We start from the raw sequence: 14,222 nt of genomic DNA, 5'->3' as shown, positions 1-14,222 counted from the left end.
ACAATTACGTTACCACTATTTCTGGTAAATGTACTTATTTGAAAACTAATTAATTAAAAATTCATTCAAAATTTTGCATATAAAGAATAATTTAGTCGGACATTAAACGTTGAAGGCACCACGGGTATTATAATAATAACTCTTTTGATCAACGTATATACCTCAAGCGTTATTATCCTTATAATAGCCTTGGTACCTTAATAATTATATTCTCTTAGTTCGTGATAATTTTTTTATGTTTTTCTGCAACCAAACTTTCGAAGTAATCTCTCGTTACAATGGTTAAAAAAATTACTTATGAAGCTTGAAATACGTGTCTAAAAGCGACTATCTTACTATAAGTCAATTTCAATGGTCAAAACAGTACATGTTGACCGTCATGTACTATTCATAGTTCAAAAACTCGAAGTATATGAACAGTATAAAGTTGACATAAATTGTTTTTACTAAATTAAAAGTTCAATTAACTGTATACAGTGATGAGGGCACTAATAACCGGCAAAATAACCCAAAAGATGGAAAAAATATTAGGTTGTGAGATAAAAAGAGATGAACCTAGTGGGGGTGTTAAATTTAGCGATAGTAACTTATAGTTGATTGAAGATAATCATTGTTTCCCACCTTTAAACGTCGCGGACGAGTTTTGAGAAATGCCACTGTCACAGTGACAGTTTTAGTTTACATACTCCTCTGATACGTCTAAAGGTGGGAAACAATCAATATAATGTCAATTTATATGTTACTATCGCTAAATTTAACAATTCTACTAGTTTTATTTCTTTTATCTCACAATTTAATATATTTTCCATCTTTTGCGCTATTTTGCCGGTTATTAGCACGCTCATCACTGTATACTAAAAAATATACTACATATTACCATATTGACTTTTCAAAAATAATATTTTGACCATTTTTTGACTTATACTCTTTTAACGAACACCCTAGAATATGTCTTCATTAGCGATAATTACATTAAAAACACGTCCTCTGTGTAGTAATGTTTTATCAATTCAAGGTTTTTACAATTTTTTTAATTAGCCGTTGTTTCTACACACTCACCCGTTGAAGTCGTTGATGATCTACTAGATAAAGAAAATGAATACGGTTCGTGATGTTGCTCTCTCTCCCCAACAAACAGTTGCTCGGACGAAAAGCTTTTCCGAACGCCTTCTTTATACCTAAAATGCCTAGGGGTGGCAACCACTTGTTGATGTGTTACGGATGCTGTTACATTGGGCGAAGGATGCTTGTGATTCGATTTAGGAGGTGAAAAGGATCTCCCTCGGTCGTATCGGCGGTGGCCTCTGCCTCCTTCGGTTACCGCCTCCGGTTGGAGGATGTATACAGGACGAAGGGTCGGCGATTTCCCTAAAAATGAAAATAGTATTGTTTTAGGTGGACATCTGATTTTATTAAAACAATATAATTTTTCTTTAAATTTTAAATTTTTAAGTCGCAAGCTGTCATTAAGAATATTTTTTAAAATAAACTGTTGTACGTTCTCAATACAACTTCTTCTTTTTTGATTGCCATGTGCAATGTTACACATCGGCTATCAATTACCCAACTATTTTTTATGGTCGTGAGACGACTAGAATACCCACGTCAGCACAACTAAGAACGTTAAAAAGTATAAAAACACAATTTTTTTATTTATACTTAGGGTTTTCTTCTTTATTTTCTATCTTATTCTTGTCCAAATGAGTTGACGCCTTTTCTGTACTGGCACTTAGTCGTGAGTCCTTAAGAATTTTGCTAAAAGCGAACAACTTTCTTAAGTTTGAAGACATAATATATTTTGCAATTAACTATTCTAAATGGGACATAAGCCACAATTTAACTAAAAAAATTATTTTATTAACGTTTCGACATCCATAGCGGACTTCGTTGTCAAAATACAAAATATTAATAAATTAAACAAAAATGTTGCTTAGTAAAAAAATCTTCTAATTTAATTTAATCTGACTCATTTATATCGGCAATTCAGACATATATACATTTTAAAATAGAAGACTTTAAAATGATACTGCCAATATTTATGAGTTGCGTTTATGGGACGACTTTATTGAAAGATAGTTCATTCGATTACACGAAATCAACTTTAACTCAAGAATATCCGTCACAAAAAAATCATAGCATGTGATCTGTCTTTAAAAAGACAACCACATGCAACGGTGACAGTAAAATTCTCGTGTTAGATATTCGATATAAATGAGTAAGATTAAATTAAATTATTAGAAGAATTTTTTACTAAGCAGCAACATTTTTGTTTAACTGATTAATATTTTGTATTTTGACAACGAGGTCCGATATGGACGTCGAAACGTTAATAGAATAAATTTTTTTAGAAATTGTGGCTTATTTCCCATTTATAATAGATAATTGCAAAAATGCCACAAAGAAATAGCTTCAGAACAGCAATAATATATTTTGTCTTAATATTTGTTTGATTGGTATATAGCAGTCTTATTTCACATTTCCTACACCTTCGTTTATTCAACCTACTTATGTCGAAAAGGTAAATTCCCAGTTGACAGTGTCCAGTCACCATTTTTAATACCATCTTCAGCTCTCGTCTATTAATTAAGATCCATTAAACTACAAGAAATAGGTCTGAAAATGTTGCTTATCAATTTCCTCATAAGAGTTTGTCCCTGTTAATATCTAGATCTCGCTATGACTTTTTCTAGCCGCTTTTAAGTTTCATTTTGAATTTGAATTTGCCACAGTATCTCGGACAATTATGTTGAGGAAATACTCCTCACCTTGGATTTGGTCAGTAGGTTCTTAACTGCTAATATTGATGTTTGGATGTTAATAAAGTTATATTTTGTAGTAAAGCAGCAAAGAATCTGAAGAGATATTATAATACCTCTTTATTATATTGTCATTCGTCCGCGGTCTGGTTCTTCTGATTCTGATATTGTTCGACCGAGCCTTTCATGCTCTTCATAGTCTCCATATTCGAATTTTTGTTTCATTGTCGGCTGCTCTGCTATCTGCCCGTTCCCGACAATTAGTTTATTTTCGTGCCTGCATCTGTAGCTTCAGGTAATTTCTCTAATCTTCATTAATTATGTGTGCTAAACGAGTCGTGTAATTATTGTAGATTTTATATTTCCCAGCATTTCTCCTTCAACAAATTTTCTTTTGCTTCCCTTATTTTCTTTTGTATTTCTGTGTATCTTGGTATATCTTGTTTTGTTTTTGAAGTTTTTGAAGTTATACTTCTTTAGGCTCGTTTGGGAGTACATGTTACGCGAATTCATCAAAAGTCTTGGTCCTGGACGCAACTGAAGTGTTATACGTGCTCTGATTGGGTAATTACAATGAGCTGTCAATAAATTGTTCAATATGTCGGTTATGGGTAAACAAATGTTGTGTATGGGCCATTCCATTTCAAATCACTCAATTTTGGAGCAAAAAAAAATTTGGACCTCCGATTTGTCTGAAAATTGGTATATAGCTTCTACGGGACGTAAAAATAAGATATTTAAGGTCAAAAAATTTTCTTCTTCTTTTTTTCTCAAAATGTTATTTTATGCGATTTTACAGTGATTTGGTGTTTATTTATACAAATTTTCATTTTCTATCGTAAAGTATCAATGGAAAACATAATATTTTAATAGAAGGGACTCAAAAATGTCATTATATGGCATTATAACAAGTTACTTTGATTCAAAACAAGCTTTTGATCAAATTTTATAGTGTAGAAAACGTTAAAATACCGTTTTTTACATTTTTCTCCATTCCCAAAATACATCATAATCGATTTGGCTGAAAATTTGCCCACAGATAGACAAAACATAGGACTTTAAGTGGTGAGAAGGATTTGAATTATATTACAATACCAAAAACGTTACATGCAATATTATAGTCTAAAATATAGGTGTCTACTGTAAGTACAATTAACTCGAAAATATCGACCTCACGACAAAAATTGTTAAAAAGAAATTGTAATAATTGTAAATACGATTTATTTGGAACAATTTCAGTTCCTACCATTTTTGTCGAAAATTTAAAAATGGCGGAGATATTGGGCAAAACAGGTTCTCCTTTAAAATCAAGATGGCTGCTAACGTAACGGAGGAATTCATTCGTGATTTTAAATTTGGGCTACTATTGACTCCCCTAAAGATCAGAAAAATAAAATTTTGGGCAGCTCGGCATTCAAGGTCAAATGCTATCCGGACTGGACTAATATATACATTTGAGTCTGATATTACTGCATGTAACTTTTTTGGTATTGTAATATAATTCAAATTCTTCTAACCACTTAAAGTCCTACCTTTTGGCTATCTGTAGGCAAATTTTCAGCCAAATCGATGATAAGGTAATTTGGGAATGGAGGAAAATGCAAAAAACGGTATTTTAACGTTTTTTACACTATAAAATTTGATCAAAAACTTGTTTTGATTCAAAATAACTTGTTATAATGCCATATAATGACATTTTGGGTCCTTTCTATTAAAATATTATGTTTTTCATCGATACTTTACGACAGAAAATGCAAATTTGTTTAAATAAACACCAAATCACTGTAAAATCGCATAAAATAACATTTTGAGAAAAAAAGAAGAAAAAGATTTTTTGACCTTAAATATCTTATTTTTACGCCCCGCAGAAGTTATATACCACTTTTCAGACAAATCGGAGATCCAAAATTTTTTGCCTGAGTGATTTGACATGGAATGTACCGTATATTAGTTTTTATTGTTGTGAGGACAGAGACAAAAGCAAGTTTATAATTGTAGTGACCTTGTAAATAGTTTTTAAAAGCAACAGGTACGTAATTGTAAATGTTTCAGTATTGTAATAAAAAATTACATAGGTACCTACCTATTTCGAAAATGTAAAATGTTTAAATGTACCTACCTAGTAGGTAATGCTTTGATTGACATAATTTGATTACCAACAAAATTTCTAACAATATTCATCTAGTATATTCTTTTCTTACTCTATGTTTTCTTGTATTTTAATATTTGAATTCCACAAAAATCAAACTAATTTCATTAAATTCAGAACTGTCAAAAGTTTAAAACGTTCAGCTCGTCTATATTCCAACATAATGAGTGTGGCTAAGATCTAAGATGCTTGGATTTCAAATAGGCCAGGGTAATAAGAGAAAAATATACCCTGTTCGTGACACTTCAGCAGCCAGGGTAGTGAAGTTTTTGTTCGACAGGTAATACATATAGGAACAAATTATAACTATTTGCTGCGTAGGATCTGGCGGCCATTTTTATTTATAAACAATTAACTGTCAAAAAATGGCATTTTCCCCTTTTTTTTTCAAATCAACGGAAAACAGTGAAACTTATGATTTTTTAAGTACAAATATCTTCGAGATTATACAAAAAGCTTTAAAATGACGTATTACAAAGTTTAATATACTAATTTATTGTTAATATAATTGCGAAAAAAGGTCGGAATTGCAAAAAATAATATTTTCTCAATAACTGTTGTAAAAATTAGTGTACAGCTTTGAAATTGTTGACAAATGAGGGTTCTTTGGTGCTTAGTATGTGATAAAAATTTCAAAGCGATTCATTCAATTCTTTAAATTTTGTTCAAATTGTTTATCCCAGAGAGCATTTTTTTGCAATAAAATAAGTCAGAAAAAAATGACCTTAGAACCATTCCACAGGTGTCAAATGAAAGAACATGAGCTACATTTTCAACATAGTTTAAAAAAGTGAATAAAAAATGCATTTATTAGTAATAAATAATTATGCAAAAGTATGGTAAATTTTTCTTTATAAACTTTTTGAATAACTTTTTCCAAAAAAAATTAACTTTTTTAGCCTGTTTTAAGTGCACAGCTACCAAGTAATGTTATCTATATCATAATTGATAAAAAATTGTAATAAATATGTATAATTTCTTATATAACAAAATAAAAAGTTTATAAGGAAAGATTTACGATACTTTTGCTTAATTATTTATTACTAATAAATGCATTTTTTATTCACTTTTTTTAAACCAAGTTGAAAATATAGCTCATGCTCTTTCATTTGACACCTGTGGAATGGTTTTAACGTCATTTTCTTCTGACTTATGTTACTGCAAAAAAATGCTCTCTGGGAAAAACAATTTGAATAAAATTTAAAAAATTGAATGAATCGCTTTGAAATTTTTATCACATTATTAAGCAGCAAAGAACTCTTATTTGACAAAAGTTTCAAAGCTCTTCTGTAGTTCTTACAACAGTTATTGCGAAAATAATTTTTTTTGCAATTCCGACCTTTTTTCGCAATTATATTAACAATAAATGAGTATATCAAACTTTTTAATACGTCATTTTAAAGCTTTTTCCATAATCTCGAAGACATTTGTACTAAAAAAACCATAAGTTCCCTGTTTTCCATTGATTTGAAAAAAAAAGTGAAAAATGCCATTTGACACTTAATTGTTTATAAATAAAGATGGCCGCCAGATCCTACGCAGGAAATAGTTACAATTTGCTCTTATAGGTATTACGTGTCGAAAAAACGCTTCAGTACCCTGGCTGTTCAAGTGTCATGGAAAAAACCTTATTACCCTGGACTAAAATCTAACCGCCCTAATATACGCGCTTTCGATCCCCAATGGAAATTTTAATTTTTTTTATTTTTTTGTTCATTTTATGATTGTAAGTCTATTTAATATATATTTTTTTTCACAAAATTCGTATTTAGTTAAAATTTTTGCCAATAATTATTGTTCAGAAATCATTTGTGGCATTTCTCAATGTGTTTTTGTGTAATGTAATTTTTGGAAAGTAGTAAGTATTAAAATTAGTTTAATATTTAAATAAAATATAAATAAACTGTTTACAGTATATTAATTTCGTTGAAATTATATAATGGAAGTATAAATTCTTACGTGCGTACAAAGTACACACACATTCTTTTTTTTAACGATCGTTTTATTCACCACTAACTTAAATATTTCGTCGGGTATCCAGTCTTTTCTCTTTTTCTGACACTTTTTATTGAGTTCATCATTATTTAGATACTATTAATATAGTATCTTTTAAGGTTTTCCATTGGATGTTTGCATTCTCACCTTTTCTGTTATCAATTGTAGCTGGAAATAATTCTTGATTTATTCTTTTTTCAACATTAAATTTTGTTTCCCTACTTCTTAATATAGAGAGGATGATGCTTTGTCTATTCTGTCTCTCTGATGTTTTGTCTATTTCACTGTCTGTTTGGATTGTTTTAGATTTAATCTGAATTCAGAAATAACTGGATTGTGATCAGAAGCTAGGTCAGCACCTGGGTAAGTCTTTTTGGATTCCGTAGAAGTTATGTATCTTCTTCCTATCATAATATGGTCCATCTGGTTTCTTACGATTTTATACTCTATATCCTGAGGCGACTTCTATCTATATAATCTTCTTGACGGAAGCTTGCATAACGTGTTTGTGATTATCATTAATTTCTATTGGACAGAGTTAATCAACCTATCTTATCTTTCAGTGTGCTGGCCAAGCATGCTCTCCAATTAAATCTTTGCATTTCCATTATATATTATAATATATATAATAATATATATAATATATTTTAATACTTGTTCAATATTACCGTAAAATTATTTAATAAATATACTATTTCATAGATTTTTCGTTACAATAATCAATGTACTTCCGTCAGAACTGATTTTTTTGTCAATATTAACCATATATTATAATATAAGTATTACCTAAACAATCATGACATTCTACCTCCCCTTAAATACCCCAGAAATATAAATACAAATACATTTGACCAACGGAAGCAAGACATTCCACATCGAACAAATAATAATAAAATATGTACTAATCATCGGGTATTGAACTGGGGCACAAAAGTTTGTATTCACAACTTCTAGGCTTATTTCAACAACATCACTATACCAGTCGTAGTAAAAAATATCAATATTATTAGAAATATGGTTTAAATGATATCTTTTATTGATTTAATGGAAGTGGAAATGAACTTTTTATGTAGGTATTTATGTATATCGACAAATCTGTAAATACTAGACAGCCATTAAATACAATTATTCTGTATGTTTGAATCCGGTGGACCTGTAATAACCACAATTCTTTACTAATTTATTTTTTGTTAATATAAAATGTATAAGCAAGCAATGTCAAATTCGGTGTTGGGAATAAATTAAATATAATAACTAATAAACGAACAAGGAAGCTGTACCTACGTAGAGCTGAAATACTGAGCAATAAGATAAGAGAAGAGTTCAGGCACAGGATGTTCTTAGATCGAATAGTTCGATAAAACAACATTTTATAAAAAATACACTAAGCATCAAAATTAACGCATTACATTAAAAATAGGACATTTTTGATGTCTCGTATTTCCTAAACCTGTTGTCCGATTTTAGTGATTTTTTAGTGTGTTATAGCTTTATTCTTCAAGAATATCGACGTAATAATATTATTGCTAAACAGGTAAGTGTCATTGTATACAGGGTGTAAAAATGATAATGTGTTTTTTCCTCAAAGTTTGGAATACCCTGTGGAATATTCTGGCGTATATAAAATATTAAAATTAAAACTCAACTGTAGCCTTACGCTTTCTTAACATTCTGCTTTTCGATTCATTCGCTTATGTGGGATAATAAAAAAGTTACTTTAACAACTAACCATGTTATTCATCAATACAGGGTGTTTCTAAATAAGTGCGACAAACTTTAAGGGGTAATTGCGCATGAAAAAATAATGACCATTTGCTTTATAAACATATGTCCGCAAATGCTTCGTTTCCGAGATACGGGATGTTGAATTTTTTCTTACAAGCTGACGAATAATTTATTGCTCTAAAACCGGTTGAAATATGCAAATAAAATTTAGTAGGTTTCAAGAGGTAGTTATTGCGCATTTTTTGACATACAATTAAGAATTTTATATTCACCATTGGCGTGCATACGGGTCATATTACCCGGTCATATTACCCGTATGCAGGCCAATGGTGAATATAAAATTCTTAATTGTATGCCAAAAAATGCGCAATAACTACCTCTTGAAACCTACTAAATTTTATTTGCATATTTCAACCGGTTTTAGAGCAATAAATTATTCGTCAGTTTGTAAGAAAAATTCAACATCCCGTATCATATGTTTATAAAGCAAATGGTCATTATATTTTCATGCAGAATTACCACTTAAAGTTTGTCGCACTTAATTAGAAACACCCTGTATTGATGAATAACATGGCTAGTTGTTAAAGTACCTAGCTTTTTTATTATCCAACACAAGCGAATTAATCAAAAAGCAAAATATTAAGAAAGCCTAAGGCTATAGTTGAGTTTTAATTTCAATATTTTATATACGCCAGAATATTCCACAGGGTGTTCCAAACTTTGAGGAAAAAATACACTATCATTTTTACACCCGGTATACAAAGATACTTACCTGTTAAGCCATAATATTATTACGTTGATATTCTTCAAGAACAAAGCTATAAAACACTAAAAAAATCACTCAAATCGGACAACAGGTTTAGGAAATACGAGACATCAAATATGTCCCATTTTTAAGGTGGTGCGTTAATTTTGATGCTTAGTGTAGTTAAATTTGTTTATAAAAGGTAAATTTATAAAATCCCTAAAAAGGGCTGTATCAAAAAACAAACGTTTTCGGAATTACAATTCCATCATCAGTTTTTATTTCCGAAAATAAGTAGGTAGGTATAACCTATTAAATTAAGACGAACATGAATTTTTTTAGCTTAATGTCTCGACAACTAATGGCCATTGATATGGTACAGTGTTTTCACCTGGGTAGACCCAGGTGAGATTCGAACTCACGACCTTTTGGTCCAAAGGTAGGGGCCCTTACCACTGAGCCACAGATGGGGGTGAACATAAATTAAAATTTTGATTATGGTCAAAATGCAACACGGTTATACTTAGAGGTTAGCATGCCTGAGCCACCAAGATATTAGGGTAAAACCCTTTAAATGTTTTAAAGTTTATAAAAAAATGTACATATTGTTGTTAAATTGAAAGAACGTTTAAAATTCAGGCAACATATAACTTGGCCCCATGTGGGTTGCAATGTCCATGTCCAATTGATGGAACCTTAGTATCTTGACGGACTTCAAATGGCAACTGAATTTCAAGGCATTTTTGAATGATGTCAAACACTGACTGTCAATACACTATGAAAGACTTTAGTTGTATAATATAATTAGTACATTCTTTCACGGTTTTTGCTGTAAATTTTAAAGAACCACTTGAATTAACATGTAATTTGGCAAACGCATAGCTAACATGTCAAAGAAAAAAAGTGATATGGTGCCGATGTGTGCTTTTGCCCTAGGGGTGAGTTTCACCCCATCTTGGGGTGAAAAAGGATATGTCCAAGATAAGTCACGAAATGAATAAACTGACTAATTTTAAATCAATACTTTTTGAGTTATTTGCAAGTGAATATGTTCTTTTTTCAACAAAATAACCACGTTTTTAGACGGTTTTTCGAAAATAACTCAAAACGTAGGCATTTTGTCGAAAAAAATATTCTTGTGTATATTCACCAAAACTATAGCATATAAAAAAGTGAAAAAAAAAACGGTGTATATATTAGGTCTCTATATATTTCATATTCGAAAAATTCCAAATAGAATAATTGAATGTGAAATATCCAAATAATGAAGCATTCTTGGGGAAAACACATCACAACTTTTTTAAAGTGTTTAAAAAAGCTTTATTTCTGTTTTTTTTTTAATTTCCTAGCATCAAATGTAACCAAGTTACGCTCAAAATAAAGTTGGTCCCTTTTGTTTTGGCAAAAACATCAGGAAGATCACCCCCCCCCCCCCATTAGCAACTTAAATGAAATTAATCGTTATCGCTTCACAAGTTACTTTATAATATATACACAACATAAGTAAAGTAACTTGTGAAGCGGTAACGATTAATTTCATTTAAGTTGCTAATTGAGGAGTGATCTTCCTGATTTTCATATCATATTACATATACAGATCACAGATCATATTATTATGATGTGTAAGTTTCATCGATTCAAAGTGCTTATTTTTGAAAGAATTTAGTTTTAAACTAAAATTTTTAAAAATTTTAATTTTGAAAAAAATGCTTTCTTTCAAAATAACTTAAAAATTGTTAGAGATGCCACAAATCTTAAACAATCAAAAAAGTCGGCTTTGCTTTTCTGAATATTTTGTATTTTTTTGTTTTTATGTAAGACAAAAATTGGTAAAGAGTCGGTGTTTCTAAATTTGCATACACTCGTGATAAGTGACTCGTTCAAGCCCTTTTAACTACAGCTCTTTCAAAAATAAGGACTTTGAACCGATGAAACTTGCAGATCATATGATCAATACATACGCGAGTAAAAAACTTGTGAAGTGGTAACAATTAAGTTCATTTGAAATGCTAATTAGGGGGTGATTTTCCCGATTTCTTACCAAAAAAAGGGACCAACTTTATTTTGAGCGTAACTTGTTTTCTTTTGATGCTAAAAAATTTTTTAGAAAACAAAAATAAGCATTTTTTCAACACTTTAAAAAAGTTAAAATGATTTTTTCCCAAAAAAGTGCTTTGTTTTTTGGTTATGGCACGTTAAAATATTCGATTTGGAATTTGACGAATATGAACCTATATTTCATTAGCTATAACTCTGCTTCTACTAGGTATAGTGACCTAATATATTTACCATGTTTTTCATTTCTTTACGTCCTATATTTTTGATAAGAATTTTTCTCGACCAAATACTTACATATTTTACCTTTAAAGAACGTACTAAATGTTACTTCAGCCAAAACATTAATTTAGAATTTATAGTGATATTTAAAATAATAACACCAATATTACATATCCGAGTTTTGCGGTTAAAATTATTCTACCCTGAATATACTTGATTTGAAATATGAAATTATTATAAAATTCAAATTGGAGAAGATGATGTTTAAGTTAAGTGACTTAAAATTTTATATATTAAGTAAACAAGACGACTGTAAAATAAAATGCATTCACAGAAATGCCATCATTTTTGTGATGGCATCGAGCAGAGCTTCGTTAAATATGGCTATATTCGAGGTACAAATTAACTAGTAGTGAGAATAGTATGTAACTTTGTCTAACTGGTCATTGGATGTCTATTTCTTCAGAGAATTCAACATCTACGTTAATAGCTGCTTATTACTCTGTATTCAGAAAAATAAGCCTCACGATAGTTTTTGGCATTATTCTTTTTTGGCAGTCTAATAAATACTGATTTAAGACATTCGTTTGGGGTGATTCCTGTGGTATATATGGTATTAAAGAAGTTAGCTAATATCTAAGTTAGTTAGATATGTCAGAAGAGCAGACCAAAATCTTTAATAAATAGAATAAACAAAGTGAAGTGCGATAGAAAGACGGAAGAGAGGCAGACCCCGAAGATCTTTCAGAGATGAAGTGGACCAAGCAATGGAAAGAAGAAATCTACAGGAAGGGGACTGGCAAAATAAAAAGAACTGGGAAAAACGACTGAGTGAAGGAATACATGTGGAAATCTTTGGTGTGTAATATATACTATATATTATATAGCTAATATCTGAAGGATTTCAGTACCATTTCATTTTATAAATCCTCTGAGAATTTTGTCTGGCCCTATTGCTTTACGGCCTTTTGAATTTTTAATAGCATTCTGTTTTGTGGTATTTTGTTTTGAGGGCTATTATTCAGTTCATGCGTATTTAACTTTATTGAAGTTCTGTCAGATCGAATCGATCTAATAAAAACTAAGTTACTGTTTTAGAATATAAAATATAAATCAGTAATTTTTTAACACTACTTTATATAATGTGTAGAGTAAATTCACAGCTGCTGTACTTCTTATAACATTCAGAACGAAAATATTGCAACAGATGCTCCTTTATAGCAATTCATGTAATTCATACATAGGTATCCTTAGTTTAAATATTTAATAAAATACATTTATCGCCAACCGTCACTAATGTCATTCATTATTGTACTCATTTACCCTCATTTGAGGCAGCAAAGTAACACTTTATTGTACTGAAAGAAGAATTTTACTTTACCTGCCCCGATTAATCGAGATTGAATGTAATTGGTCGATGGCAGTAATCGATTATTTATTTGAGTTAACTTACAATTTATTTACTTTAATTATTAAAAATATTGTACAAAATTTACGACATTATTAATTAAATTTATGTCAAAAAGTGAAATTCTGTAGTATTTTGTAATTATATTCATATAAAATAAATCAAAACCTTAGCGATTTAGTAATTATTCAATATTGATAACTATCGATTAAAAATCGAAAGCGGCTATCATGCAAAAGTCATCTGTCATCAAGTCATCACTGTCATGAAATTTGTATTACGTCTAGAATTTAAAATATTCTTAAATTGTAAATTGTAAGTTAGTATTAAAACCAATATCAAATTGTTGGCGATACAATTTTGTATACATCACGTCAATAAAGACTCTTTATCGAACTCGTCTGTTATTCGCCCGCTCGCTATACTCGCTCTGCTCATAATATCAGACTCGTTCGATAAAAGTAACTTTACTGACTTGGTACATAAATAACAATTTTCTGTTTAGTTTTTTCTTGTAGTTTCTTTATAATACATATTTATTGTTTCAGAATCAACATTGGTATAGTTGGTAGACGAAAATGTAGTTGCTAATAGAAAAGTGAAAGATAACGTAGTAGGAGTTGTGACAGCGAGTGATAGAAAAATAATAATAATATTGACAGTAAAATTGGTGAAAGCAAGAGAAATATACAACAGTGGAGACATGAATTGATAGACGGATACGTGAAGAAACCGAAATATCCGACAAACAGTTTGGTTTTATGCATGGTAGATCAATAAAAAAATAAATTTTAATTATGATGAAAAAATACAGTATACACGTAATATCATATTACTTACACGTAATAGGAAACAAACGCTCATATGATATTCATTGATCTTGAGAAAGCATCTCGTGTAAAAGGAGTTCCTAATGAAAATGTGAAAACTGTGAGAGACATACTGTGTGAGACATAAGGTAGTAATAACTAGTATTAGAACATGTCTAAGAGACTGATAAATTTCATGTAAAGCTAGGTTTGGACCAGGTCGCTGTGCTTATATCCTTAATCCTTATTTATCCTTATTAGTTTTGGATCAGATAATAGAAAAAATGCAGGGTAACATCCCTTGATGCTTAATGTATGCAGATGATGCATTGGTAGTGGGAAACACTAAAAGGGATTT

The 14,222-nt window shown here is 30.2% G+C and overlaps 1 protein-coding gene across 1 annotated transcript in view; it reads right to left on the bottom strand.

The window, feature by feature from the left end:
- Positions 1-14,222, bottom strand: part of LOC114341755 (uncharacterized) — a 262,233-nt gene that overhangs the window by 30,126 nt on the left and 217,885 nt on the right. Inside the window, exon 12 of the mRNA XM_050652139.1 lies at positions 1,060-1,368. Within this exon, the coding sequence (XP_050508096.1) occupies positions 1,060-1,368 (309 nt within the window). The remainder of the gene's footprint in view (positions 1-1,059; positions 1,369-14,222) is intronic.

The sequence above is a fragment of the Diabrotica virgifera genome, chromosome 5 (genome assembly GCF_917563875.1).
Source record: "Diabrotica virgifera virgifera chromosome 5, PGI_DIABVI_V3a".
NCBI lineage: Eukaryota > Metazoa > Arthropoda > Insecta > Coleoptera > Chrysomelidae > Diabrotica > Diabrotica virgifera.
Note: the sequence above shows the minus strand (reverse complement) of the source record. Positions and strands in the feature narration are given on the sequence as shown.